This window comes from Onthophagus taurus, chromosome 8 (assembly GCF_036711975.1).
Source record: "Onthophagus taurus isolate NC chromosome 8, IU_Otau_3.0, whole genome shotgun sequence".
NCBI classification, from domain to species: Eukaryota; Metazoa; Arthropoda; class Insecta; order Coleoptera; family Scarabaeidae; genus Onthophagus; species Onthophagus taurus.
In genome coordinates this window covers 3,606,487-3,633,977 of record NC_091973.1, presented here as the reverse complement: position 1 = coordinate 3,633,977, position 27,491 = coordinate 3,606,487, and the positions used below count along the sequence as shown (strand labels likewise).

Genomic DNA, 27,491 nt, shown 5'->3' with positions numbered 1-27,491 from the left:
AAATTTCAAATATTGTTTTCTCAAAAACTAAATGTTATTTTTCAAAGCGGATTGGTTCATTGGAAAGAGGAGACTTTTATTAACACTTTGGGAAATTTTCATACTCATATTCCAAGAAATGAATTTTATACGAATTTTTAAAACTTAATCGGCGAAAATTGCATAATTCGAAAAAATTGTCGTTCATTTTAAAAATTTATTTCGCAAAAACTAAAAGTGATTTTTCAAAACGGCTTGTTGCATTAAAAAGAGGATACTTTAATTAATAATTGGTGATATTTCCACAAGGATCCTTCAAGAAATTAATTTTATAGCGAATTTTGAAAATTATCGATGAAAATTGCAAATTATCAAAACTTCAAATATTGTTTTCTCAAAAACTAAAAGTTATTTTTCAAAACGGGTTGGTTCATTGGAAAGAAGACACTTTTATTAACACTTTGGAAAATTTTCATACTCATATTCCAAGAAATGTTGAAATGGCGAAAATTGAAACAATTCGAAAAAATTGTTGATAATTTCAAAAATTTATTTCTCAAAAACTAAAAGTTATTTTTCAAAACGTTTTGGTTCATTGGAAAGAGGACACTTGGCATAACCTAAATTAAGTCATCCTCATCCTCACTCTCTCACAGATTCTCCTCGCCCGACTCTAGCTTCTCCAGGATATATTCCAGTCTTCCATCTTTGCATCCATAGAAATAGAAACAATAAGAAGGAGAGTGAGACACAATTAAAAAATGATCTAAGTTCAGGAACTCTATCACGAACGCAATTCACGCGTTATTTGATATTTTCTAGGCATAAAACTATCAAAAGCTACATTAAGAAGATGGAGGTTAAATTAAAGCACACTTTTTTGTTTTCATTTAATTTTTAAAAATATTTCAATCCCCAATTAATAAAAATCTACATTAATTTAATTTATATTGCGTATAATCATTTAAACTATTCATAAAGGTAGCTTCAACAGTTGTGGGACCATCTGAAAAAAAATATTTTAAAAACATTGAAATAAAAAAAATTTGGTCGTACTCATAGGGATCCACGATGACTCTTTTGTTTTTGACTCTTTCCTAGCAGAATCTAAAGCTTGTCGTATAGCAAAGGGAATTACACATGCCATACATAAAGGAGGCTCACCGACCGCTAAAATTTTTTATTTATTTATTTACTTATTTATTTTTAGTTTTTTGAATACCTTTGGACTTAAAAATTCCAACGGGATTTGCATTATTTTTGGGAAATTTGACCCGAAAATCAACTGGAATATCTTTAGCCCCAGGTATTTTGTAATTCCAAGTCCTGTTCGTTTTGATTTCGCCGGTATCTGCCATAATGATTTCTTCAAGTGTCCAAAGACCCAAGCCCATCACAAAAGCTCCTTCGACTTGGCCAACATCCACAGCTGGATTCATACTATTCCCGACATCTTCGAGAAGATCCACGCGACTTAAAATATGATTACCTGTTAAAATATCTATTTCTACTTCAGCAGTACATATGCCATAAATCACATAAGGTTTCACTTCTTTCTTATTAAAGCTACAAATAACATTACTTAATAATGTATGATTTATTATGATTTTTTATTTACTCATAAGTTGCAGATAAAGGAATGTTTGCCAAAAAACATGCTTGAACTAATTGAACCCAATTTGCATTTTTGTTTTCATCTTTTACTGGTTTCATGCGATCTTTAATAACTTCTGTAGCTTTAATAACAGCCCAACACACCGATTCACTAGTAGCACTTCCCCCAGTTGTAAAACAATTTGGCGAAATTAAATTATTAGACGGTTTTACTTGAATCATTTCCACGGGTATACCAAAACAATAAGCACAAACTTGAGCTACTTTAGTATTAATGCCTTGTCCAATTTCGATTCCTCCATGAGCGATAGAAACTCTTCCATCTACATGGTAGACTGAGACAAGTACGTTCCATGGTCCGATTATGTCGTAATGATAAGCCATAGTTACTGTGGATATACCTTTTTTTCTCCATCTATGGTTTTTATTAAAATCATTAATAGTTTGCTTTCGTTGATCAATATTTGCATCGATCTCAAATTGTGTCATGAAATCTATAAGTTTTGGATGATTCGTTTTATCCCAATTTGCTTTTCGTACATCGATAGGATCAAGTTTGAGTTCATAAGCAATATGTTCCATTACAGATTCAATCAAACCAAGGCCTTCAGTTGTACCTGGTCCTCTGCAGCTAATATTTCCTGGAGTGTCTGTTAATGTATGATACGTCTGTATTTTCACAGGGTCGGGATAATAACCGTTAAGAATCATTGGAATCAACAGTTGCATTTGTGGTTCATTGCCAGATGTGCTATAATCCATGTATGCATCTACATCTAAATATTGTATGACGCCTTTTTCATTAACACCAACTTTGTAATTAGCGTAGCATGGAATTCTTTTCCCCAGAGCAGACATGTTTGTTTCAAAAGGTAGCCATATCCTAGTTGGTCTTTGTTGTAAAGTTGCCCCAAGAGCTGCTTGGCAGGACGGCATTGCATTTCTGGTTATTTTTCCCCCATATCCACCTCCGCAACGTCTAACTTGTATGTTAATCCTATTCGTATCAATATTAGAACTCATAGCAATACCATGTTGTACAATATCCATCCATTGAGTTGTTGGAAACACATCTAAACCATCCTCGACAGGTATCACGTTGCAACTTTGAGTCTCCATGTGAAAATGATATTGTAATGAAGAAAGATAATTACCTTTTATTTCACGTTTAATATCATTTCCTTTAGTTTTTCTGTCAACTTTGCTATCTATTACTATTTTTGTCGTATCATTCTTTTTAATTATATCTGGTATTGTCAATAAGGGTTTTTTCGTTGGCTTGGTGTATTGTACAGTTACCAAATCAGCAGCACGTTCCGCTATTTCTTGAGTAGTGCCTAACACCATACCAACAGGTTGTGAATAATATTCTATCATTTTATCCGCAAATATTTTTTCTTGCTTTGGCAGAAAGCTAGTAAAAAAATTGTTACCAGGAATATCTTTTGATGAATAAAATCCTAAAAATCCTTTAACTTTCTAAAACGAAAGATTTTTAACAATAAAACAAAACGTATTTGTTTATTACCGATGCTTTTGAAGTATCAATGGCATCAAAGGTTGAATAAGGTGCTGCTTTGGCAAGAACTAAAGCAGCAAACGCCTGTCTAGGTTCGTCAGGATAATCCATAACGTATTTGGCAGCACCTGAAGCCTGAGCTTTCGCTTCTAATTTCGAAATAGCTTCTGTTATAGGATAAATATCTTCTTGTGGGTTCAAAATATCTTGAGTTGCAGTTGAAATAGGCCTCACCAACTTTTTTCCACCAGAATAGTACCTTTCATTTACCATATATTGAGGGGCTATACTCAAAACATATTTGTAAAAAAGAGCAATTGCTAAACCTTTACGAAATTCTGGTTTGGGATCTGGTAATACGTAATCCGGATTTAATTCATCATCTAAAGTTTTGTAACACGATTGCAAGAAGGCATCATCAAATAGTTTTTTGTTTTTAATAGTAGATTCCAATTCTGTTGCGTGAATAAATTTTGGATTTATCCCACCATACACAATTCTTGCGTTTTCAACAACTGAATTTCCATTAAGCTGAAGTAGAAATGCTGCGTTTACCATTGCATGTGCGTTTTGAGCACGTGGCATAATTTTATAACTGTCGAAGAGATATGATGTATTCAATGGTGGAAATGTTACCTCCTTTATTACTTTCTGTTTCATATCCATTTTTAGGTAGTCAACTAAAGTTACTGTTTGTGTTTTATCTTTGGATACTATATTGAGTGTGGCACCTACACCTTCTAAAATAAGAAAAATATCTGATGGAAATTCATTATGTTCATATTTAATCGAAAGATTTCCTGCAATAGTTCCAATCTAAAAAAAATATATTTTTATGATGAAGCAAAAAGTGTATATATCTAACTTACATTTCTGATAGGATCAGTAGCTACTAAATCAACATGATCAGCAAGTTTATTCATATAGCCAAAAGATTTCAACTTTGCAGTTGATCTAAAAAAATCTTTTAACTCATTCAATGTTGTTCCAGCTCCAATAGTTGCTACTCTCGTCAAGCGCAGTTCTTTCACTCCAGAAATGTCTATGTATAGTTCTTTATCAGTGGTTCTATAAACACCTTTCGCGGTATTTCCCCCAACTAATTGATAAGTAGCTTGTGGATATTTGGCGAATAATTCGAAGATCTCCTTAATCGTGAAGACTTTGTACCAAGATGATTCGCTCAATTCTAATCCAAACGGTGTTGTGTTTAAGGGAAATAATTGAGTCCAATCGTTAAGTTCGTCTTTTAACGGACAACTTGGCATATCTTCGATGTCATGCGCCTTACATGGCAAATCATTTTCCAGTTTAGATAAAGATTTGAATGCTTCTAAAATCGGCCTATAACCGGTACAACGACAAAGATTACCTCCCAAAGAATTTTCCATATCAGCTTTGGTTAAATTTGGATTTTGCAATGCTGCATAAGCTGACATAATCATACCCGGTGTACAAAATCCACATTGCGTTCCGTTATATTTTACTAAAGCTTCTTGTATTGCGTTATAATTTCCTTTGCTATCTTTTAAACCTTCTATTGTTACTATTCTCCAACCTTCACATGAAAATATTGACACTAAACACTATTTTAAAATTAAAAAAATTATATAATAATATATGCAGTTATACAACATTGCAAGTATGCAACCAATATCACACTGAATATATCTGAATACACAAATCGCGTATTGCAATACCAATACTGTGATATTGGTTGTATACTTGCAATGATGACGTCTGGTGCGATAATTAATTACACTAATCTTACAGAATTAACAGCTAATACAACTTCTTTCGTTGTAACTGGATGTTTGATAATAGCCGTAACAACACAACAACCACAACCACCTTCTCTACACATCACTTTCGTTCCGGTTAAATTTGATTGTTTCCTTAAATAAGTATTTAAAGAAGTGCTGGGAGAAAAATTATCTGTTTTGACTGAAAATTAATTTTATTATTACACCCTATGGGAATGATAAAATCTTACCGATATGGAGTTCATCGTGAATATATAATCGAATTTCATTTTTACTACAAATTAAAATAAAATAATAACAAAAATGTTTGAATTAAATTTTCTTACATTGGCATAGAATTTTCGTTCCTATTGGAACCAAATTTTAAAAAGTTCATCATTTTAGAATCATCAATATTAAATCTATTTCAACACTGAACACAATTTACGGTTTATTATTCCTAAACGACTGTTTTGAAAATAAATGCAAAATAAATAGAAAATAAATAAGAGTCGCGGAAATGATAAGAAAAGCAATTAATGCATCTATTTTGGTAAAAGATATCTTTCTTAGTTGACCTTTAATTTCGTCTATTTCAAAATTAAAGCAAAATAATTATTTTTTCTAAAAACTTTAATTATGATAAATAAACAGATTTATTTATTTATAATTGTTATCTAAGAGGATTTTTTTCATTTTAGATTTATGCAATATTTTATTTATTATTTATTAATAGTCCTTGTTTTATTTTGCTTTAATCTATGCTTTACGCAGCAACCCTCAACATTGCATTAATTAAAATAATAGATGTAATAAAAATCTTGTTGCCGCCCCAAGTATCATAAACAATACTTAGGGTAAGTATTTTTCAAATTTTTTAATTGCAGAATATTTTTATTTGGGAATTTATTTATTCGATCGTCCTAAATATTGTTCATGATACTTGGAGATAAAACACTCAGGAATCGGAGCATACTTCAAAAAAATTTTTAGAACGAAATCTTCGAAGACGTCGGCCGCCCCAAGTATTTTTCGTGATATAAAAAAAATTCTCAAGTATTCAAGTTCCATAAATTTTAAGCAAGAAAAACTTGGTTTTAAAATATTGTAAAAATTAATTTGATATAATAACGATGATTAATAAAGAATCTTTTGTTACGTCACTGTTTTTTTTAACAGAAAACAATAATATTATAATAATCAATATTAAAATAAATAAAAAATTAAATTTCTAAATAACACTTAACAAATTTTAAATTTGTAATAAAAAGAAATTGCGTTATCATTTCAAGTGAGTCATTTATTACGATACAATCAGTTTATAGACAGAACGATGTAAACAATATCTACACAATAGATTAATCAAACTTTCGAAGATTAGTTTTATCGATAATTTTATTCTGGTTGTACCCTTGATGTTAAGCTACGATACGCCACTGGTTAGAAGTCGTAGTTGTTAAGCTGTCACTGTCGCGGGTCTAAAAAAAGAAAATGAGTTGGTTTCTTTGACATTTTTTCAAGTAAATACAGTTACAACTACACCGATTTTAATAAATTTAACAATAATACGTCGATTTCGTTTAGATAAATATAAATAACAGCTTTTTGATCGTAGCCTTTGATAAAAAATAATCAAAACAAACAACATGGAATCAACCATTTCGTGTATCTTGTGCTTTTTCCAAGTGTTCCTAGCATTAAACCTTTTGGATTGTGATGCGGCAGAAACTGATATTGTTTTAGATGCTAAAGCTCAATCAACGCATCGTTTGGATACATTGAATTTATTGTCTTATACTATATTATTAATATTAACAGTGTTGACTATTTGGTTGTTTAAACACCGTAGAGTAAGTTTTCTACATGAGACAGGACTTGCTGTTATTTATGGTAATAATAATAATAACAAAAAAGTAGAGATATAAAGATGTATATTTGTATAATTATTTTTTTAGGTTTAATAGTAGGAGCTATAATACGTTATGCAGGAAGTACAGATCCTGTATTATCAATGACAGTAATTTCAAATGATGACAAATATAATTCAAGTCTTCCACCTGACATATTATCATTAAAATTTCCTGTAAACGGTTTATTAAAGAATAAATCCTACGAATATACATTTCGTGGAGAAATAAACTTGCAAGATAACGAGATAGATTTAAAAGCAACATTTGATCCGGAAATATTTTTCAATATCATTCTACCACCCATCATTTTTCACGCGGGATATTCCCTCAAAAGGGTAAGAAATTGTTTTAAAACAAAACATAAATATGACTATATACTACAGCTTATTAATTCACTGCATGCGTCCCACAACTAACGTTTTTAAAAACTTTCAGAAATATTTCTTTCGCAATCTTGGTGCTATACTAACATACGCAATAATAGGTACCGCTGTATCTTCGTTTTTGGTGGGGGCGTTGATGTACGGCTGTGTCCAGTTGATGCCCGCACATTTGGCGAGTAGTTTCACGTTTTTAGATACGTTATACTTCGGTGCATTGATATCCTCCACCGATCCGCTTACAGTATTGGCAATATTCCACGATCTTCGGGTCGACGTCAACCTTTATGCCTTAGTATTCGGCGAAAGTGTCTTAAACGATGCTGTTTCTATTGTATTGAGTGGGTATGTTATTTATTCATGTTTTATTTTTAAATTATTTATTATTGATCATTTTTTTTTGATAGTTCTATACAAAATTATGGAGAAAGATATTCTGGAACTGGAGATTTTGAAACTATAGCGTTCTTTAAAGCCGTTGGCGATTTTTTCGGAATTTTTATGCTATCGTTGTTTATCGGAGCTGTTATGGGATGTTTCACAGCATTAATATCCTTTTTATATTTGATTTTCATTTATAGTGTCGGACCGAAACCAATAATTAATTGTAGAATATTTTTATTTGAGAATTTACTTATAAATATTGTTCATGATACTTGCGGATAAAACACTCGGGATTCGGAGCATACTACAAAAAAACTTTCAGAACAAAAGTTGTAGCAAATTTTATTTTTAACAATATTGCTCTCTTCCACTTTTGCTCTCAGATGCATAAATATCGAGAAAAATACGAAAAAACAAACTCGGCCGACTTCGAAGATGTCGGCCGTCCCAAGTATCATGAACTTAGGGCGGCCGACGTCTTCGTAGTCGGCCGAGGTTATTTCTTATATCACAAGGAGTATTTGGAGCGGCCAAATAATCTCGGCCGATTTCGAAGACGTCGGCCGCCCCAAGTATTCTTCGTGGTATAAGAAATAATCTCGGCCGACTTCGAAGATGTCGGCCGTCCCAAGTATCATGAACTTAGGGCGGCCGACGTCTTCGAAGTCGGCCGAGCTTATTTCTTACATCACGAAGAGTATTCGGATCATCTCGGCCGACTTCGAAGACGTCAGCCGCCCCAAGTACTCTTTGTGATATAAGAAATAACCTCGGCCGACTTCGAAGACGTCGGCCGCCCCAAGTATTCTTCCTAATATAAGAAATAATCTCGGCCGACTTCGAAGACGTCGGCCGCCCCAAGTATCCTTCCTAATATAAGAAATAATCTCGGCCGACTTCGAAGATGTCGGCCGTCCCAAGTATCATGAACTTAGGGCGGCCGACGTCTTCGAAGTCGGCCGAGGTTATTTCTTACATCACAAGGAGTATTTGGGGCGGCCGAATAATCTCGGCCGACTTCGAAGACGTCGGCCGCCCCAAGTATTCTTCCTAATATAAGAAATAATCTCGGCCGACTTCGAAGACGTCGGCCGCCCCAAGTATTCTTCCTAATATAAGAAATAATCTCATCCGACTTCGAAGATGTCGGCCGTCCCAAGTATCATGAACTTAGGGCGGCCGACGTCTTCGAAGTCGGCCGAGGTTATTTCTTACATCACAAGGAGTATTTGGGGCGGCCGAATAATCTCGGCCGACTTCGAAGACGTCGGCCGCCCCAAGTATTCATCCTAATATAAGAAATAATCTCGGCCGACTTCGAAGACGTCGGCCGAGGTTATTTCTTACATCACAAGGAGTATTTGGGGCGGCCGAATAATCTCGGCCGACTTCGAAGACGTCGGCCGCCCCAAGTATTCTTCCTAATATAAGAAATAATCTCGGCCGATTTCGAAGATGTCGGCCGTCCCAAGTATCATGAACTTAGGGCGGCCGACGTCTTCGAAGTCGGCCGAGCTTATTTCTTACATCACGAAGAGTATTCGGATCATCTCGGCCGACTTCGAAGACGTCAGCCGCCCCAAGTACTCTTTGTGATATAAGAAATAACCTCGGCCGACTTCGAAGATGTCGGCCGTCCCAAGTATCATGAACTTAGGGCGGCCGACGTCTTCGAAGTCGGCCGAGGTTATTTCTTACATCACAAGGAGTATTTGGGGCGGCCGAATAATCTCGGCCAACTTCGAAGACGTCGGCCGCCCCAAGTATTCTTCCTAATATAAGAAATTATCTCGGCCGACTTCGAAGACGTCGGCCGCCCCAAATATTCTTCGTGGTATAAGAAATAAGCTCGGCCGACTTCGAAGACGTCGGCCGTCCTAATTATCATGAACTTAGGGCGGCCGACGTCTTCGAAGTCGGCCGAACTTATTTCTTACATCACGAAGAGTATTCGGATCATCTCGGCCGACTTCAAAGACGTCGGCCGAGATTATTTCTTATACCACGAAGAATATTTGGGGCGGCCGACGTCTTCGAAGTCGGCCGAGATTATTTCTTATATTAGGAAGAATACTTGGGGCGCCCTAAATTCATGATGCTTAGGACGGCCGACGTCTTCGAAGTCGGCCGAGCTTATTTCTTATACCACTAAGAATATTTGGGGCGGCCGACGTCTTCGAAGTCGGCCGAGGTTATTTTTTATATCACAAGGAGTATTTGGGGCGGCCGAATAATCTCGGCCGACTTCAAAGACGTCGGCCGCCCCACGTATTCTTCCTAATATAAGAAATAATCTCGGCCGACTTCCAAGACGTCGGCCGCTTAACTACTGTTCATGATACTTGGGACCAAGTACTCTTTGTGATATAAACGTCCGATTACTAAATTACTAAATACGCCGATCAAATGCGTAATTATTAGTGAACGAAGTTTCGGTCGAACACTATTAATTTTTTTCATTTTTGTATCATATTTTTTTCTTAACTCAAATTTTTACTTGACGAAGTTTACTAGAGTTAGAGATTTTCCACTTTTAGAGTCGGCACTTTTTGTACTTATGTCTTATAGTACGTTTTTAATCGCCGAAGCTTCTGAGCTTACAGGTAAAACATATTAAAACAAACTTTGTAATTGTATTAATAAATTATGTTTTAGGGGTAGTATCTGTCTTATTTTGCGGGATGTGTCAAGCCCATTACACATACAACAACCTTTCTGATGACTCGAGACAACGTACGAAACAAATGTTTGAATTACTTAATTTCTTGGCGGAAAATTTTATTTTCACCTATATTGGAGTTTCGATGTTCACGTTTCCCAAACACCATTTTGACCCGTTGTTTATTTTAGCTGGATTTGTATCCTTTAATTATCTAATACTAAAAAATATTTTATTTTATATTCTAAATATTCCTTAATTAAAAAATATTAGATATGTGCTATGATAGGAAGAGCCGCAAACATATATCCGTTATCATTTTTGTTAAACATAGCGCGTGAACCAAAAATTTCGCCGAATTTCCAACACATGTTGTTCTTTTCTGGTTTACGCGGCGCTATGTCGTTTGCTTTAGCAATACGCAACACCGTCTCCGAAGCTCGACAAATCATGTTAACCACAACGTCGTTAATCGTTATTATCACAGTTATTATACAGGGAGGGGCCGCTTTACATTTGCTTTCATGGTTCCAAATACCGTAAGAATAATAAAACAATAAAAATTATTAAATAACACTTTTTTATGATTCTAGTGTAGGTGTTGATGAAGAAACTGAAGCTTTATCAAATCAAGCGTCTCAAAATGTAACTAAAATTAATTTTTAATTATTTCTAGATGTCACAAAAAATTTTTTAGGGTAATGGAACCCCAAATTATCAAGAATGGAACTATGTAGTTGGCGGGGATATGCCAAAACCGAACGAGAAAGGTCTTTTGGCTCGTGTATGGGGTAGTTTCGATACAAACTACATGAAACCGCTTTTAACACATTCAAAACCAACTTTATTGGAAACTCTCCCTGTTTGTTGTAATCCTCTCGCACGATTACTTACAACAATGGAACAAATGACTCAGGTAATGAACGATTTCAGCTCTAATTTGCATCATCTGACTTCTAAACATTATAGGAAGGTGGTAATGCGAGAAACGGGAGTGGCTTAATCGATTCAGATTCCGATTTATGTTTGAACGATACCGATTTGACACGAGATCGATACCCGAGTTCAATAAGAGTAAGTACGGATTAAATGTGTATCTGTCTCGTTTTAAATTTTGAGATAAAGCAATAAAATTGTTTTCGCAAGCAGCAAATACAATCGATCAGTGGACACCAGGTGTAAAAAGTCTATAAAAATAACTATTTTTTAGCTTTATTCGCAATCAGGATTTTTATTTAACTATCGAGAAAAAAATTAAGCAGCAAAATAATTATATAAACGTAATTGTTCCCTATTAAACAATTTCCTATACGTTTATGTGTACAAGTTGATAAACTTATATTATTTTGCGAGTACTAGTCACTAAAAAATCCTAAATGATAGCTTTATTTTTCAGAGGGATGTTTTTTTGTTATATTTATATATATTTTGTAGCCGCTAAGCTTATTGTCAGTATTGGCGTGTTTATTAGATATTTAAATGTAAACGTTCTTTAGTGAGAATAGGTTTTTTTTAGTTTGGATTATTGTAAATAGTTTGAAATAGAAAATATTTTTTTGATCTAATTAAAAAAAATATATTAAAAATCGTTTTTAACACCAACGTTTTGATGTATTTGGAAGCATTTACCCATTTATAAAAAAACGTAAATAGATTTATCACTATTAATAATCTAAGAGTGTAGAAAATGCAACGCGTAAGAAAAATAGCTGTATATTTAAATAAATTTAAAGTTTTCTTTGTTTATATTTAGATTATTTTTGTGTATTATTATAATTACCGATTTTTATGGCTGTGACCATTTTTGTTGTTATTCACTTGTAAACCAGTACTTACAATATTTACGTTTATTCGATGGTTATAAAACACGTTTGAGAATGAATCAATAAAAGTTTCTTTTTGCCACAATAAAATAAGTAGTTAAATAAACTTTATTTCTTCCAAGTTTTTTTTCCTAAGACAATAAAAAACAAATATTAACATTAAATTAAACTTATTAAATTTGACATTTTAATTGGAGTGACTTTGCAATAAAACTTAATGTATCGGTAACTTCATCAATCTGTAATAAAGAAAAATTTACAAATACGAAATATACTGTGTGTTTGATTTTAGCTGTCACAGCAGATATCTTAATTATTGTTATTGAGCTTATTTCTTATATCACGAAGAGTACTTGGGGCGGCCGAAGTACTCTTCATGATATCAGCAATAAGCTCGGCCGACTTCAGAGACATCGGCCGTCCTAAGTCACATCTAAGTATAGTTCATGATACTGGGCGAGTAATTAATCAGTAGTCGAAATATCTTTTGTGACAACAAATCACGTACACTATATATGTAAATATATAGATTTACAATTTTAGACGTTGGTTTTCCTGCACCATGTCCAGCCCTAGTTTCAACACGAATCATAATAGGATTTTTTTGTTGAGGCAAATCTCCAATTTTCCGTTGAATTTCAGCGATGAATTTTAATGAATGTAAGGGAACGACGCGATCATCATGATCGGCCGTTAATAATAAAGTGGCTGGATATTGGACATCTTCGTTTTCAGGAATTTGTACATTATGCAACGGTGAGTATTTATACAAATATTTAAATTGGTCCGGTTCATCCGAACATCCATAATCTGTTTTCCAAGCGTATCCTATCGTAAATTTATGGTAACGCAACATATCTAAAACGCTAAAAACCATTTTTTTACAATTACATAAGATTTTGTGTATTTTACCCGACTTGGCAAATAGCTGCACCAAAAAGTTGAGGTGCTTGATTAATGCAAGCAGCAACCAACAATCCGCCATTTGATCCACCTTGTATGATCAATTTTTCTTTGCTTGTGTATTTATTTTCGATTAAATACTTTGCCGCGTTTTGAAAATCATCAAAACAATTTTGTTTGTTTTCAAATCGACCCCCATTATGCCATTTATCGCCGTATTCACCTCCTCCCCGAATATTTGGGAGAGCAAATACCCCATCGAAACAATCCATAAATATTAGCCGTGTAACTGAGAATGAAGGGGTTAACGTGATGTTAAAACCACCGTATCCATACAAAAGGCACGGATTTGTTCCATTTTTAATCAATCCCTAATAAAAAATTCTATGTTTAAACAAATAATATTAAAAGAAAAGGTTACTTTTTTGTTAACAATGAACATTGGAATTTGAGTTCCATCCTTGCTTTCGTAAAAAACTTGTTTGCTTTCATATTTATTTGGATCAAAATTTTCCAGTTTAGTTTCATAAAAAATCTTAAAAAAAACGGTTATTAAGTATCACTAAAAGATGATTTCTTTTACTTCAGGAGAAATCGGTTCTTGGTTTAAATCAACTTGATAAATAACATTAGGTTTTAAAAACGAACAAAATCCGTAAAACATTTCGGCGGAATTATGTTTTTCTGACAAACAAGAAATCGTTCCCAATTCAAGCGGAAAATCATACATTTTTTCGCCACTTTCTAACTTATGAAGAGACATCACGTTTTTAACATCACGAAGGTAACACAAAACCAATTGGTCGTTATTGACTGGTTTCGCCCAATCTAAAACGTCGTTTTCATGGACGGGGATTAAATCCTCCCATTTATCATCTAAATTATCGAAGTTAATCAAAACTAATTTATAATTAGGGGCATCTTTGTTTGTGCGGAACACAAATTTTCCTTTCGTATTCGCAACATACTAAAAAAATTATAAATAACATGATTTAAATAGAAAAGATGATTTAATTACTTCATAATCGGCTTCAAATTCAGTTACAACCGGATGTAAATCTAATAATCCCGAAATTTTTTCGATATTATCCAATCGGGCAAAATATAACAAATTATTTTTACTTCCTTTTATGGACGTTACAATTAAATATTTCCCACAATTACTTACTTGTGCACCTCTATAAACAAAAATTAATAATTTTTAAATAAATTTATAAAAAATGTTTACATCCTTAATTGAGGATCTTCAAATTGAACGACAACGACATCATCAGATTGCTCAGTTCCTAATCTATGATAATAAAGTTTCTGTTTTTCATTACTATCGGTTTCTGAACCATCTGATTTTCCTTCTTTATCTAAATATGCCTTTAAAGACAATAATGAGTTATTATATAGTGTGTCTCTGGATTATCTCGCTATAAATTAATGAATCCAACATTTTTTAAATATCATAAATTCATAAGATAAATTAGAGGGCGGCCGACGTCTTCGAAGTCGGCCGAGAGTATTTCTTATATCACGAAAAATACTTGGGGCGGCCGACGTCTTCGAAGTCGGCCGAGATTATCCGAGTACTCTTCGTGATGTAAGAAATAAGCTCGGCCGACTTCGAAGACGTCGGCCGCCCCAAGTACTCTGTGATATAAGAAATAACCTCGGCCGACTTCGAAGACGTCGGCCGCCCCACATACTATTTGTGATATAAGAAATAACCTCGGCCGACTTTGTAATCGGCTAAGATTATTTCTTCGTATTTTTCTCGATATTTATGTATCTGAGAATAAAAGTGAAAGAAAGCTGTTTTGAAGCTCTGGAGAGACAGGATAAACCTCGACCTGGACAACATGATGAGGGACGATAGGCGCTGGGATAAAAAATGCTTTGTTCATTATACCTTATAGAAAGACAATCCAAAGGCACTCTAATATTACATGTTAATTTTAATATCCCTTACACAATAAAAAAATCCTAAATCATCATGTGTCCAAGACATGGAAGTAAATTTAACCTTTTTTAACACTTCATCATAATCTTTTCCTGTATTAACATCCCTGCATTTAATTTCTAACCAATCAGAGCCATTTTTGCTTAAGCCATAAGCAAAGTAAGCGCCATTTTCAGAAAAATCAACCCCAGATAAAGCAATTGTGCCATCTTCTGATAACAAATTTGGATCTAAAAATACTTTAGCTTCACTATTTAATGTTTCCTGTACATAAATAACGCTTTGGTTTTGTAAACCAGTATTTCGAAACTGAAAATATTTATTTCCATGTTTATATGGTGGGGAAAATTTGGGGTAATTCCATAATTCAGTCATTTTTTTGTTAATTTGGTCTTTTAATGGGTAGCTATCAATGAAAGGTCGTGTAATCGCGTTTTGAGCGTCAACAAAAGCCTTGGTCTCTTCCGCATCGGGGTCTTCAAGCCATCGGAAAGGATCCAAAACCTAAACATTATTAAAAGAATTGTTAAAAATACAACTTATTTTTATGTAACTAATTTTTACCTCAACACCATGATAATTATCTTTAACGGTGTCATCCAAACGTGCCTTCGGATATTGGAAAGACATTTTTCTTAACGAACGGAGAACAACACTTTGAATTCTAAAAAGTCAGATTTAACTTAACCTCACTTTCTTTTTGTGTAGGATTGAGACAAAATAATAACCTCAAAGTTGCGAGACGTAATAAAACGGGCATTAAATAAAAAATTCAGTTATTTTATTCTCAAATTTTGTGTGTTAATTTAAAATATGCTTTTTGATTATTTATTTTTGAAATATCATAACTTCTAAATACAGAATATTGATACAGGGTTACCAATTAAAATGAAATAACCAAAATCAACAGATTTAAATTTATTGTCCGAGATAATTTCACATTAGAATAGACATAATTGATTAAAATTTAGTACATTATTGCTAATTAAACAAAAGAAAATGGAAATTTAATACTGATACGCATAAATCACAACGCAGTAGTCCTTTTAATTTAAGATAAGTCAATTTTATTTCTTATTTCAAGTTAAAAAGACCACCTGTATAACGAAATGTGTAAACGATCACAAGAAGCTCTGCGAATTTAGATTTGTTTTAAAAATTATACTATTACAATAAGAATAAAAATGGAAATTTTTGTACATTTAGGTTGTGTGAGGTGGAATTGGAGTACTATCATCGCCTTTTTCCCAATCTTTCTTTTCCTCCTCTTTTTTGGTATCATCTGTAACTTGGTTTTCCCAATTTTGAATTAATTCGACTACTTGCATATGCCCAAACGCCAAAGCTTCATCGGTTGGGGTCTTCCCCCATCGATCTTTAACATTGTATTTAACGTTGCAATATTTTAATAAGAAATCAACACATTCTACGTGTCCTTCAGCCGATGCTAAATGCAAAGCTGTTCTTCCGTCGTAATCGGATAACGTCATATCCATACCGGATAATTTGTGGCGTCTTAAAGCTGTGATATCTCCACTGGCGGCGCAAAACAGTAAATTGACTATATTTAAACCTTTTGTTTCAAATTTATGCCTCCTTGGATCAGATTTATTGGTTGCGTGTCTTAAATTATCGTACCGATGGAAATTAAATTTTTTCACCAACTCTTCGCAAAACTGCACACCTTTGCAACTGTTTCCTAAGGCATCTAATGGCGGCGACCAAGTACTAATACCCATTACGTTGGGAATAACTACAATTAAACCACCACAAACTCCAGATTTCGCTGGAAGACCAACTTTAAAAGCGAATTGACCAGAATAATCGTACATCCCACAACTATGCATTAACGATAAAGTATCTCGAACGCTTTCTGAGTTCAAAACTTTCTCTTCCGTTAAAGGACATATTCCACCATTCGCTAAAGTAGCTGCCATAACCGACAAAATATCGCAATTAGCTTCCATTGAACAACACTAAAAAAATAAGAATTTTTAAAACGAATTTTTAATTTTTTTTAATTCATTACTTGGAAATAAAAATCCATACATTCCCGGAAACTAGTTTTCTCGGGATAACATTTATGTTCTCTCATAAAGAACCCTAAAGCGTAATTTCTATCAGCCGCTTCCCTTTCAGAAAGAAACACGGCATTATTAAAACCTAAGTCATCACCACCAGCTAATCGTTCAAAATAATTCATTGTAAAATCAAATTTTTCCGCCAATGTCATTTCAGGTTTTACTAATGTTTTTAATAATGCACATACTAAAATTGCTCCTGCGTTTATCATGGGATTATGTGGTTTTTCTGAAAAAAAAATATATAGTAAAGAATTTGCTATTACGAACTAACTCACTATTATGATCTAAAATTAATTCATTAAAATTTCTTCCACTAGGTTCTTGTCCAACGTAATTATGAACGACATCTTGTCCAAGTTCATCTAAAGCTATAGCATATGTTAATGGTTTGCTGCAAGATTGGAGAGTAAAAGGTACGTTGACGTCTCCTATTGAGAATCGTTGTCCATCGATGGTGCATATACTAACTCCCCAGTGGTTCGGATTCATCCGAGATAATTGCGGAATATAATCTGCCACCTAAAATTTTTTGGTGACATTTATAATTTTGATTAAATTTTTTATGGAATTACCTTTCCGTTTCGATTATCTTTACATTTCCAGTAGATCTCCTCGATATCTTTCGAAAACGTTTGGAAGTCGGGAATAATAAATTGATGCCTAAACGCTCGCGTAATTAATCCTATATTTTGACTTACAATACTAAAAAAATTAAAAATTGGTTTCTCTTAGTAACCACATTGTAATTAGCATCGTTAAAATTATCGCCAGTTTAACACTTAATTAAAGATAATCATTGGGATCGCGTTAACTTACCTACGGAATGTATCAAGATCGAGTTTTTGAGTGTCAATTGAGCCACCCTCTGCGTTTGATCTTTTTTGTGCCCTTTTGATATTGTCCATCATTTCTTTCAAACGCGGGTCATTTTTACGTAAACCAGTATTTCTAAGAGCCTTTGTAGAAAAGAGGAATTCAAAATAATTAGTTTTCTCGTAACTAAAATAAAAATTTACCGCTAAAAATTTTCCCATTGATAACAACCCAGTTTCTTGATTTTTGAACATTTCAAAAAGAGCCCCTTCCGGTTCATCTTGTTCTGAGGATCTATAAAAATGATTAATCATTAATGAAAATAGTCTGGAAATGTTTGGAATAAAACGCAACTTACAAAAACGAATAATTTGGGTCATGGATAAAAGAATATTTCCGTCTGAAATGTATGTAAAAGAAAACAAAAAATAAAATAAAATTAAAAATAAAAATAGGAGGGAATTAAATTTAAAAATTAAGATGTAAAATAAAATAATATAGAAGTATACATTTTAGCCAAAAGATGTACCTTTGTGGAATTTTTCCTTCATTATATTGAGTAAGATCTGCCTATAACAATAACAAAAAAATTATAAAAATCAAAAATTTTTTTGATTACTCACATTTTCATTAAAGGAATGATACGAATGTATATGAGAATTTTTAAAAAACGCTCTACACGCGGTATAATTCGTTTTCGTTTCGTTTCTTAACAAACAATTTAATATTATCCGTTTCATCGTCCTTTATCCAATAAAGGTGGACTCTTTCGTAATGGACGGTTCTGAAAATATAGTGGCGGATCTATACAATTCGGACCGTAGGAGCGTGAAAATTAAGTGCGCGCGCATCATCTCAATTTGAATCGGACCTTTTGCTATATATAACGTCACTAAAATAAACTGAAATTTCGTAAAAAAATCAGGTAACCAATGTCAATTAACGCCTCTACGCCAATGATCCGTACTAAGCGTAAACACCAATTATTTTTCCATTTTGTTACAACTATTTCTATCACACTTAAAATTTCAAATACACGATAAATTTTATCAAAAATGCGTTGGATATTTAGAAAAATAAGTTATAAATACAATATTTAATACGTTTATTACAAATCGTTTTTTTTTTTGTTCACATACAAATTTCAGTACAAATATATATGCGTTTATTTATTATTAATACTTTGGTCGATATCGCTTAGTTTATTAAACTAATCGTAACTCTATGGGAACTTAAAATAAATTATTAGCTGCACACGTGAACACTATCAGTGATATGCTTCGTTTTCTATCGGAGAGGGGGGGAAATAATCATATTTTTATTTATTATTTCAACGTGTTTGAGGGAATCTTATATAACTATAAGTGTTTAACCAGAAACGTTAACGAATAACAATAAACTAATTCGTTCTGAAACATTTCGCGACCACATTGGAATTAATCAAATTTTAAAACAGTAACTAATTTTGCAAAAAATTTCGTAATAAATCGGCGTGATTTAACTTAATACAAAAATAAATAATTTTTTTAAGATAAATCACAAAACTAATATATAAATTTATTTACAATTATGTACATGGAAAACAAGTTTCGATCTAGATAATTAGATAAGAAGGTAGCTAGTTGAATGAGCAATATTTTTTTATTATAATTAAATTATTCAAAAATTGTATTTATTATCAGACTTATTGACTTGATACATTTTCTTTGTATTTAATTAAAATTTTGGCAAGTTGGCCAAAACAATTTTTACATCCTAAATTGTGAATAATAAGTAATAAGTAGTATATTTATTCCCTTTTTAAACAATCCTAATAATTGTTATCTTAAAAATACTGAAAGATGATGTATAAAAAATATGCACGCAACGCACTAACCATATTTTAATCATTGCTATAGGTATCACAGGTTAGAAAAGAGGACATGAATATACAGGATATAAATCATCCTATATAAAAAAATTGCAAGATATAGTTAAATGGTTGTCTCAGAATCCAAAGGCGAAGAATGACCTTGAGAACTATAAGCTGGAGGACCATTATTTAAAAACGCCATTGATCGCATGCTATGTCTATTGGGGTTTGAGCTTCGTTTTTGTGGGACTTGAGGTGTGGCTCCGTGATAGTGTTGTGTGTTATAATTAATAGCACGTGTACCGTGAAAATTCGAGTAACTCGATCTAACACTCGCAGGCCTGTTGTTATACAATTCGTCGAAATCTTCGGGTTCGTTTAAAGATTGCGTCGAGGATTGCTGATAAGTAGGGTTCGTATGACCGTTACTTTGCCAATTACTTTGCAACGATAACAAATTATTGTTCGAAACGTTGCTATAATAATTCGGTAAAGTTTCAATCGGGGATGAACTCGCTGGCGGATCATAATGTTGTATTTTTTGCTGTTGCTCGAGAAGTCTTGTAACAGGATTTTGTGCCATTCTTCTTGAACTCCGCGTTGATGACCTTGCAGTGTTTTGTCTACGACTACCCGTACTATGGCGACCGGAAGAACCCCTTTGCATGACGCTTCTTCGTTTTACACGACGAGGGGTCATTGGTTTTGGGGATACTTGAGATGGAACATGATCGGTAGGAAAATCTGGACTTTCACTACCACCCCGTCCGTCCATTTGCGTATTAAACTCTATGGAATAGAGAGAAGTACGGTTCTTTGGTTTACGCAGTTGCTTACGTGACGCTAAATATGAATAAAAATATATGAATAATAAAGAAAATTAATTAATTTTATTATTTGGATTAGTTACTACAAAACGTGCAAAAATTGCAGTCATACAACTTATTAAAGATAAAAAAATACAAGATGGCACCCAATAAAAAACTATAAAGGAATAAAAATAATACTACATGCGTAAAAATAAATAACAATAAAATAAATAAAAAAAAATAAATAAAATTGAGATCAATAAGCATCTTTTGGTGCGGAATAAAGGGATATTGGCCTGGCCACACTGTCTGGGCTGATGGAACAGTCGACGTCCTCATTCAAAGCGTCACGATAAACCGAACTTTGGAACCGTATTAGGTCCGTATGAACGTGGTTACCGAACGACGACTTTTGTTTACCATAACTGCCGCCCACCTTAGATTTGTTAGAATGCAGCGATAAGAGCGATTCAGTCTTGTCAGAATAAGCGTGCATCGTATGCAAAGGGAAACTATCATTCTCCACGTACATCGGTTGCAAGGACATATGATGCGGATCTTTACCATCCCCACTGATATAATTAACTGAAAATTAAACCGTTAAAACCACCACTTAGATACATTTCATTCAATACATTCAAAAATCACCCTTTCTTTTTATTACATTTTATATAACATGCAATCTAAACATTAAGTGATAAATAAATCATCATGCTAAATTGAATTAAAAGAAAAGAAAGAGTAATTCAAAATATAGAAACTATAAATTAAATAAATAATGTAATAATGCGGATGATTAGCAGGAACATAGATACAATGCAACGCCACCGAATGCAACTTACCATATTGTTTGTGGATCAAACCCACCAATGAAATCAACTGCAAGCACATTTAAGTGTGAAAAGTACGCTACCACCAGTTTATTATTTTTTTTTTCTGTTAGTATAATCATGATCTAAGCCTAATTTACAACTTAAAATTTGAATGAAATTACTTACAACTGTCATCTTCTTCTAAAAATGTTCTACTTAAACATAGTCCGGATATTATTCCGAAAAACTGGAAAATACAAAATTAAAAAATTATAGAAAAAAAGTTGAAAACATACCGCTAAGAAACATTGCAGACCAGCTTGAAATATTTCAATGTAACGATAATCAATGATGCAATTTTTATCTTCATACATAGGCATTGATCCTGTGACATTAAGAGTACCTTGACATCCAGGACCATTTTGGCTCCACCATGTATAACTATCCGGATCTAATTTAATTACAATATTTTGCTAAAACATAATAATATATTAATTAAAGAACTTTATAAAAAATTTGTCCAAGTATCATGGATGGGGCGGTTATTTAACAAATTTTCATATTTTTGTTGGTATCTATGCATCTAAGAGCAATATTATTAAGAATGAAATTTGTCAGAAAGAAAGAGATAAACATTGAATGAAAGCAATATTGATAGATATGATCCACATCCGTAACAAATGCATGAAATGATGAAGAGGATATTGATAATAATTATGATAGCATTGACAAATTATCTGAGTCTGTAATAAAAAATAACAAAGCAGGAAGGGTTTTAAAGCAGACTAAAAACTTCATCAATTAACAATTAAATTACATCATACTACTTGGTTATTTAGTAGCATTGTAACCTAATAAAAAACTTACCCTATGATCTAATATTCCTATATCTAAGTATAAACAGATAAGGAACATATTCCATCCAAGATAAAAAAGATGCCAAACGGAATACTAAAAAAAAATGTGGAAATAAAAAATTAATATCTACAAAAAAAAGATTCTTACCGAAATTATGTACTTTGGTCGATATTGAAAGGTACCATAAAATCCAAAAATAACAAATATTATTTGGAAGAAGTTAATTAGAATGGGTATCCATAAATAACCTAAAAAATCGAAGACTTGCCGTTGGGCAATCGACACCTGTTTAAAAAAAAAAGAATATTTTTATAATACTATGATAATAAAATAGATATCTTTAAAAATAATCTCTTGCAATTAGTTAGCATTCAAGGAAATTGATAACAATGTGTTGAACAATAACTATCGCGTTTAAATAGAAACCGATGATTAAATTGTGTGTTAATAATAATAAGATTTTGATTTAAAAAAATAATTAAAAATAGACTTACTATTTGAAGAAAGCATATTGTTAACATAAAAAACCGTTGCTGGCAAAATCCCATGTCATTTGCTTTAAGTTTCCTCAGGGAATCTTCTTTGCTGTGAATTTCACGAGGTCGAGCACGAAAACTGATTCGAAACGGTTTTATCGTTACCTCCCATTTTACGACACACGAATCATGTGTGACTCAACATTGAACTGTTCCATAACACTGTCATCGAAACCGAGAACATTGTGATGATAAGATACCTGCTGGATCGTTTGTTGTGTATCAGGTGCTATTCATCTTTCTCTCACGCATTCCTCGGGACATTTAACTCATCGTCAGATCGTCTCTTCCTCCAAGCGATGTTATTCGCCGAATACAAATGGACTTTCAACCTTCTAATGCGCAAGTCAAAAACTATAAACGCGCGTAGTTTTAAATTTTAAATGTAAATATTCTTTCTTTTTAGCCGTATGCATGGTTTTTGGTGCTAGAGCTAACATTAGACCTAGAACTAGAATCATTCGGCTTTAGCCGTCTTAAGAGACGTGCGGCTAAATCCGAATGATTCTAGTTCTAGGTCTAGTGTTAGTTCTAGTTTTAATTCTAGCACCAAAACTAATTAAAACAACAACATTACATTAAAACTAACATTAGACTGTTGTATTTATGTAGTACTGATTAGTAATATTGTATGTTTTCATTGAACTAAAACTAGAACTAACACTAGACCTAGAATCATTCGGATTTAGCCGCACGTCTCTTAAGACGGCTAAAGCCGAATGTTTCTAGTTCTAGGTCTAGTGTTAGTTCTCGTTTTACACTACTACTATCACTAGAACTAACACTAGACCTGGAACTAAAATCATTCGGCTTTAGCCGTCTTAAGAGACGTGCGGCTAAACCCGAATGATTCTAGTTCTAGGTCTAATGTTAGTTTTGGTGCTAGAACTAAAACTAGAACTAACACTAGAACTAATACTAGACCTAGAACTAGAAAGTTCGATTGTTGAAATAACATAAAAATGGTGATAGAAAAGAAAATTAATTATTAATCAATTAATTATTATATTAATAATTACAAAATATTAAAAATTTTTTTAAAATTAAAAAAAAATAATTTTGATAAGTTGTTGAGAAACGTATATCGAACTTCATACAAACAAGTATATTTGTGTAATTTAGTATTTATTAAGAATTGATAACACAGAAAGATGTTGGGGTCGCGTGCAATGCTGCATGTTTTGTATTTTAAGCTGCCGGTTTCTGACTTAAATCTAACAAAAAGTAATCGCCCAATGCAGTTCGGCCAGTTGTGAAGAAGTGCATTTTACGTCCGCGTGCAAAATGGATAATAACGAAGAACGTAAGCCTCTTTTAATGTATGTATAAGCATTATTTATCAGCGATTTTTTTCATTTTGCATACGTTTTATATTTATTTTTCTTCGACCGACAACGTTTTCAATTTATTGTGGTTTACCGTTCTGTTTTAATAACATGTGGTTTTTACTAAATTTTAAATTCAGATCGAATGGAATGCACTACGGGGCCAGATTCAATCAAAACGACCAAACTCCAACCAGTTCACCAAGCAGAAAAGTTATTTATTGTGTTCATGGTAAACCCAGTACGGGTTGTTGCAAAGTTTTAGAAGGTGAAGTTATTGATATTGATAATAGTAACGTTAGTATTGCTAGTAATGCGAGAGAAAATCAAGATGCCACAAATGAAAGTGAGTATTTTATTAATTAATAATTAATATAATTAATAATTTTTTTTAATAGTAAACAAACATTGCCATGTCACGCAATCTAAAGAAATAGATAAAAATGCCCGAAAGAAATTAATTATTGCTAGTATATTATGTGTGATATTTATGTTGTTGGAAATTACAGGTAATGTAACTAAACGATGTGGAATAATTTTTTTAAACACTTTATTTTTTTAGGTGGATACATTTCGGGTAGTTTGGCAATAGCAACGGATGCAGCTCATCTTTTAACAGATTTTGCAAGTTTTATGATTTCTTTGTTTTCTATATGGATGGCGACAAGGCCAGCAACGAAAAATATGCCTTTTGGCTGGTATAGAGCCGAAGTAATTGGGGCTCTAACTTCAGTTCTTTTAATTTGGGTGGTAACCGGGGTATTAGTTTATTTAGCCGTTCAAAGAGTAATTGAGGAAAATTTTAATATAGATGCTTTTGTAATGCTCGTGACGTCTGCTGTTGGGGTTGGAGTAAACTTAATGTAATATTCTTTTTACAATACAGTGTGTTAATTAATTATCGTACCCGACATCATCATTGCAAGTATGCAACCAAATATGCAAATCGCGTATTACCATACCAATACTGTGATATTGGTTGCATACTTGATGACGTCGGGTACGATAATTAATTAACACAGTGTACATATTTTTAAATAATTTCTATGTTTTGTTAGAGTAGAATGGGATTAACACTCCACCATCATGGTCATTCCCATACAATGGATAATAAAAAACATTCGGATGAAAATATAAATGTTAGAGCAGCTTTTATTCACGTCGTTGGAGATTTCTTGCAAAGTTTTGGCGTTTTTCTCGCGGCTTTGGTGATATATTTTAAGCCGGAATACAGACTCATCGATCCAATTTGCACATTTATATTTTCCGTGATTGTGTTGATAACAACTTTTAATATTATAAAAGATACTTTGCAAGTGCTCATGGAAGGAATACCGAAAGGAATCGATTTTAACGACGTTATGGGAATCTTTTTGGAAATCGAGGGAGTTAAACGAGTTCATAATCTGCGAATTTGGGCTTTGAGTTTGGACAAACTTGCTCTTTCCGCTCATCTTGCGATTGCTCCCGAAACAAATCCGCAACTTATTCTTATGATGGCCACTAAAAATATACACGAAAAGTATAACTTTTTCGAGATGACCTTGCAAATTGAAGAGTTTCAAGAGATAATGGAGGATTGTTATCAATGTAAAAATCCTGTGTGATATTAATAAATATTTTATATTATTTTTAATTTAAAATAACAGTTTTATCTCTTTAATATTTTGAACATAAAAATAGTTTAACTCACGGCGAATAGATGGCGACTCCATTTAATTTTTAAATGATTCGGAGCACGGAAAGTTTTCGAATAAAATAAAATTTATTACTCCAAAAACTGTTTGGGTCAAAAAATTTAAATTGCGTCATTTTAATTAGATTAGATTAAATATAGATTTTTTTCGGCTCTATAAAATAAATGAAAACTTATAGTGTCATGTAATATGATAGCTTTGATATTAAATAACCCTGAATGGACACATATAGAGTATCAGAGAAAACTTATGATTATAACGGGATTAATGAGGCCGGGACCTGACCAGGAGGATTATAGAACTCTCTAAACTCCAAACAATCGGGCAAGTAATAATCGTAATTGTAAATGTTTGACGTCGGGAGGTCGATGTGGAAGTAGATTGAAATTAATACACTGAAATTAGTGTGTTGGAAAATGAATTTCTCTATCTAACGAAATTACGGGATTTAAATTGGATCGTATTCGATGGACTCGTGACCGAGAATAGAAAATAAATTCGATGCTATAGGACACCGACCCCCTTCGATTATTATTTGAAATCCTCATCCAATATCGAGGGAGGAGTTTGAAATTCTTTCGCCAGACTTCCATTAAAGAGCTTTCCGGAACCACGGGAAGCTTTAACCTCCTCCCATTAATAATACTTTTTTTTCTTTTATACACAAATTATAAAAAAAAAATAAATATTCGCCTGAAGATGAACCCAATCTGAAATCGGTCCCATTAAGGAACTTTTTCAAGGATATCATTTATTTTATATATTTAATATATTAATGATGATGATATACATAAAGAATAGGATATAGACAGGTTGTGACAAGCGCATAGAGGTTTAAAAGAGCTGGCGCTCAGGAGGGTAGGATGAATCCTTTTGCGCGCAGTTGTGTACGAAGCGCCGTGTTGTTAGGACGCCCTTTCACCTCGGTTCCTTTGGAATCACGTGGTAAGTTTTCTCCCTTTTTTTAATTAACTCCCCAGGAGACCCGGCATGGCATTATTTACTTTTTCCTTCTTCTCTCATCCGACACTTTGCGCAACTTATTTCCCCTTCGCGTCGAATATTAATAAAAGAACTGGCGTTGAGAATGAGTTTGTACAAGTTTCGAAAGATGCGAATATCCGCTTTACCCTGTGTACGAAATTGCTTTTTGGCACACAGCACCAAAAATATGTTCTATTTTCGAAATGAATTTTGATCAATTAATTTTAATTCAAGAGAAGTTAACAATTTGTTTTTTAACAAATTTTATTCCAAGTTGTGATACCGTCGCCCCTTAGAGGGAAATAAATTTTAACTTTAAAAATTTTTATTCTCAGCAGAAAGTTTCAAGTTTTATTCTGATTTATGTAAAAATTTATAACTACAATAAAAAAAATTAAAATTAAACTTACAAAGAGTTTCTGATGTGCTTTTGATGTGCTAATTACTTTTTGATAACTATTTCTGCGACAAACAAAGTGACGAAGCCATAAAAACGTACTTGATTTAAAAAATCCATCCAACAGAATGCAATAACCAAATTTTCGAATTTCCGATAATAATTTTTGAGCGTAATGGCTTTTTCTGTCGTCAGTCGAACATCCCAATTATTATATTGATTCGTTTCGACGAAATGGGTCCACGTTAGTTTTGTTTCCCTTGAAATTTCTAATTTGGACGACGATTTAACGCAAATAATCCGCGGCAAATAAACATTGTTAATGGTGCCCAAAACTCTCATAAAACAGACCTCGGTTGACATATTTATTGTCGTTCATTCGATTATTTAATTTATCCCGGTATCGCTTTTTTGTATAATAAAATTTGTTAAAAATCGAGTTCTTGCGGAATTTTTATGAAAC

General features: G+C 33.0%; 6 protein-coding genes across 8 annotated transcripts; 2 read left to right on the top strand and 4 right to left on the bottom strand.

The window, feature by feature from the left end:
* Positions 1–881: 881 nt before the first annotated feature.
* Positions 882–5,308, bottom strand: LOC111425274 (xanthine dehydrogenase-like). The gene is made up of 9 exons (XM_071198678.1): positions 5,202–5,308; positions 5,106–5,149; positions 4,884–5,056; positions 3,982–4,698; positions 3,122–3,928; positions 1,598–3,072; positions 1,202–1,545; positions 1,036–1,149; positions 882–985 (listed from the first exon to the last, which is right to left on the bottom strand). The coding sequence occupies exons 1-9, from the start codon at positions 5,252–5,254 to the stop codon at positions 915–917; spliced, it is 3,798 nt and encodes a 1,265-aa protein (XP_071054779.1). The 5' UTR covers positions 5,255–5,308; the 3' UTR covers positions 882–914.
* A 926-nt stretch (positions 5,309–6,234) lies between these two features.
* LOC111425280 (Na[+]/H[+] hydrogen exchanger 3) lies at positions 6,235–12,131 on the top strand. The gene is made up of 11 exons (XM_023059210.2): positions 6,235–6,744; positions 6,810–7,099; positions 7,200–7,489; positions 7,552–7,693; positions 10,026–10,131; positions 10,184–10,386; positions 10,461–10,726; positions 10,781–10,832; positions 10,885–11,103; positions 11,157–11,261; positions 11,337–12,131. The coding sequence occupies exons 1-11, from the start codon at positions 6,501–6,503 to the stop codon at positions 11,367–11,369; spliced, it is 1,950 nt and encodes a 649-aa protein (XP_022914978.1). The 5' UTR covers positions 6,235–6,500; the 3' UTR covers positions 11,370–12,131.
* Positions 12,101–15,731, bottom strand: LOC111425276 (prolyl endopeptidase-like). Of its 2 annotated transcripts, XM_023059207.2 has the most exons (10): positions 15,590–15,731; positions 15,426–15,525; positions 14,871–15,365; positions 14,142–14,281; positions 13,932–14,091; positions 13,497–13,880; positions 13,335–13,448; positions 12,923–13,284; positions 12,546–12,876; positions 12,101–12,249 (listed from the first exon to the last, which is right to left on the bottom strand). In XM_023059207.2, the coding sequence occupies exons 1-10, from the start codon at positions 15,619–15,621 to the stop codon at positions 12,184–12,186; spliced, it is 2,184 nt and encodes a 727-aa protein (XP_022914975.2). In that variant the 5' UTR covers positions 15,622–15,731; the 3' UTR covers positions 12,101–12,183. The 2 variants fall into 2 exon arrangements, with proteins under 2 accessions (XP_022914975.2, XP_022914976.2); XM_023059208.2 differs by lacking the exon at positions 12,101–12,249 and having other exon boundaries at positions 12,759–12,868.
* Positions 15,732–15,764: 33 nt separating this feature from the next.
* Positions 15,765–18,763, bottom strand: LOC111425282 (glutaminase). Of its 2 annotated transcripts, XM_023059218.2 has the most exons (9): positions 18,382–18,763; positions 18,288–18,328; positions 18,117–18,158; positions 17,962–18,052; positions 17,762–17,901; positions 17,518–17,647; positions 17,221–17,464; positions 16,891–17,171; positions 15,765–16,837 (listed from the first exon to the last, which is right to left on the bottom strand). In XM_023059218.2, the coding sequence occupies exons 1-9, from the start codon at positions 18,496–18,498 to the stop codon at positions 16,064–16,066; spliced, it is 1,860 nt and encodes a 619-aa protein (XP_022914986.1). In that variant the 5' UTR covers positions 18,499–18,763; the 3' UTR covers positions 15,765–16,063. The 2 variants fall into 2 exon arrangements, with proteins under 2 accessions (XP_022914986.1, XP_022914987.1); XM_023059219.2 differs by lacking the exon at positions 18,117–18,158.
* Positions 18,764–18,846: 83 nt separating this feature from the next.
* LOC111425291 (Sodium/potassium-transporting ATPase subunit beta-1-interacting protein) lies at positions 18,847–22,923 on the bottom strand. Its single transcript, XM_023059230.2, has 6 exons — positions 22,584–22,923; positions 22,237–22,374; positions 22,099–22,182; positions 21,528–21,704; positions 21,418–21,478; positions 18,847–20,453 (listed from the first exon to the last, which is right to left on the bottom strand). Exons 1-6 carry the CDS (start codon positions 22,635–22,637, stop codon positions 19,732–19,734), a joined length of 1,236 nt encoding a protein of 411 aa, XP_022914998.1. The 5' UTR covers positions 22,638–22,923; the 3' UTR covers positions 18,847–19,731.
* Positions 22,924–23,767: 844 nt separating this feature from the next.
* Positions 23,768–25,735, top strand: LOC111425292 (proton-coupled zinc antiporter SLC30A2-like). Its single transcript, XM_023059231.2, has 5 exons — positions 23,768–23,944; positions 24,091–24,296; positions 24,349–24,459; positions 24,513–24,813; positions 25,014–25,735. The coding sequence occupies exons 1-5, from the start codon at positions 23,910–23,912 to the stop codon at positions 25,555–25,557; spliced, it is 1,197 nt and encodes a 398-aa protein (XP_022914999.1). The 5' UTR covers positions 23,768–23,909; the 3' UTR covers positions 25,558–25,735.
* The last annotated feature ends 1,756 nt before the right edge of the window (positions 25,736–27,491 follow it).

Excerpts from the sequence above, each read along its gene's own strand:
- LOC111425274 (XM_071198678.1), bottom strand. The coding sequence starts at position 5,254 with ATGATGAACTTTTTAAAATTTGGTTCCAATAGGAACGAAAATTCTATG. Across the intron at positions 1,546-1,597 it reads CCTTTATCTGCAACTTATGA|CTTTAATAAGAAAGAAGTGA; the intron begins GTAAATAAAAAA and ends TGTTATTTGTAG. Across the intron at positions 986-1,035 it reads GTCATCGTGGATCCCTATGA|ATGGTCCCACAACTGTTGAA; the intron begins GTACGACCAAAT and ends ATTTTTTTTCAG.
- LOC111425280 (XM_023059210.2), top strand. The coding sequence starts at position 6,501 with ATGGAATCAACCATTTCGTGTATCTTGTGCTTTTTCCAAGTGTTCCTA. Across the intron at positions 7,490-7,551 it reads GTTTCTATTGTATTGAGTGG|TTCTATACAAAATTATGGAG; the intron begins GTATGTTATTTA and ends TTTTTTTGATAG. Across the intron at positions 10,387-10,460 it reads TGTTTATTTTAGCTGGATTT|ATATGTGCTATGATAGGAAG; the intron begins GTATCCTTTAAT and ends AAAAAATATTAG.
- LOC111425276 (XM_023059207.2), bottom strand. The coding sequence starts at position 15,621 with ATGCCCGTTTTATTACGTCTCGCAACTTTGAG. Across the intron at positions 13,449-13,496 it reads AAGAACCGATTTCTCCTGAA|ATTTTTTATGAAACTAAACT; the intron begins GTAAAAGAAATC and ends GTTTTTTTTAAG. Across the intron at positions 12,877-12,922 it reads GCAGCTATTTGCCAAGTCGG|CGTTTTAGATATGTTGCGTT; the intron begins GTAAAATACACA and ends AATGGTTTTTAG.
- LOC111425282 (XM_023059218.2), bottom strand. The coding sequence starts at position 18,498 with ATGAAACGGATAATATTAAATTGTTTGTTAAGAAACGAAACGAAAACG. Across the intron at positions 17,902-17,961 it reads CAATGGGAAAATTTTTAGCG|GCTCTTAGAAATACTGGTTT; the intron begins GTAAATTTTTAT and ends TTTTCTACAAAG. Across the intron at positions 16,838-16,890 it reads GTATGGATTTTTATTTCCAA|TGTTGTTCAATGGAAGCTAA; the intron begins GTAATGAATTAA and ends TTATTTTTTTAG.
- LOC111425291 (XM_023059230.2), bottom strand. The coding sequence starts at position 22,637 with ATGGGATTTTGCCAGCAACGGTTTTTTATGTTAACAATATGCTTTCTT. Across the intron at positions 22,375-22,583 it reads CAATATGCTTTCTTCAAATA|GTGTCGATTGCCCAACGGCA; the intron begins GTAAGTCTATTT and ends TTTTTTAAACAG. Across the intron at positions 20,454-21,417 it reads TTTAGAAGAAGATGACAGTT|CGTCACGTAAGCAACTGCGT; the intron begins GTAAGTAATTTC and ends ATTCATATTTAG.
- LOC111425292 (XM_023059231.2), top strand. The coding sequence starts at position 23,910 with ATGGATAATAACGAAGAACGTAAGCCTCTTTTAAT. Across the intron at positions 24,297-24,348 it reads TCAAGATGCCACAAATGAAA|TAAACAAACATTGCCATGTC; the intron begins GTGAGTATTTTA and ends TTTTTTTAATAG. Across the intron at positions 24,814-25,013 it reads GGGGTTGGAGTAAACTTAAT|AATGGGATTAACACTCCACC; the intron begins GTAATATTCTTT and ends TTGTTAGAGTAG.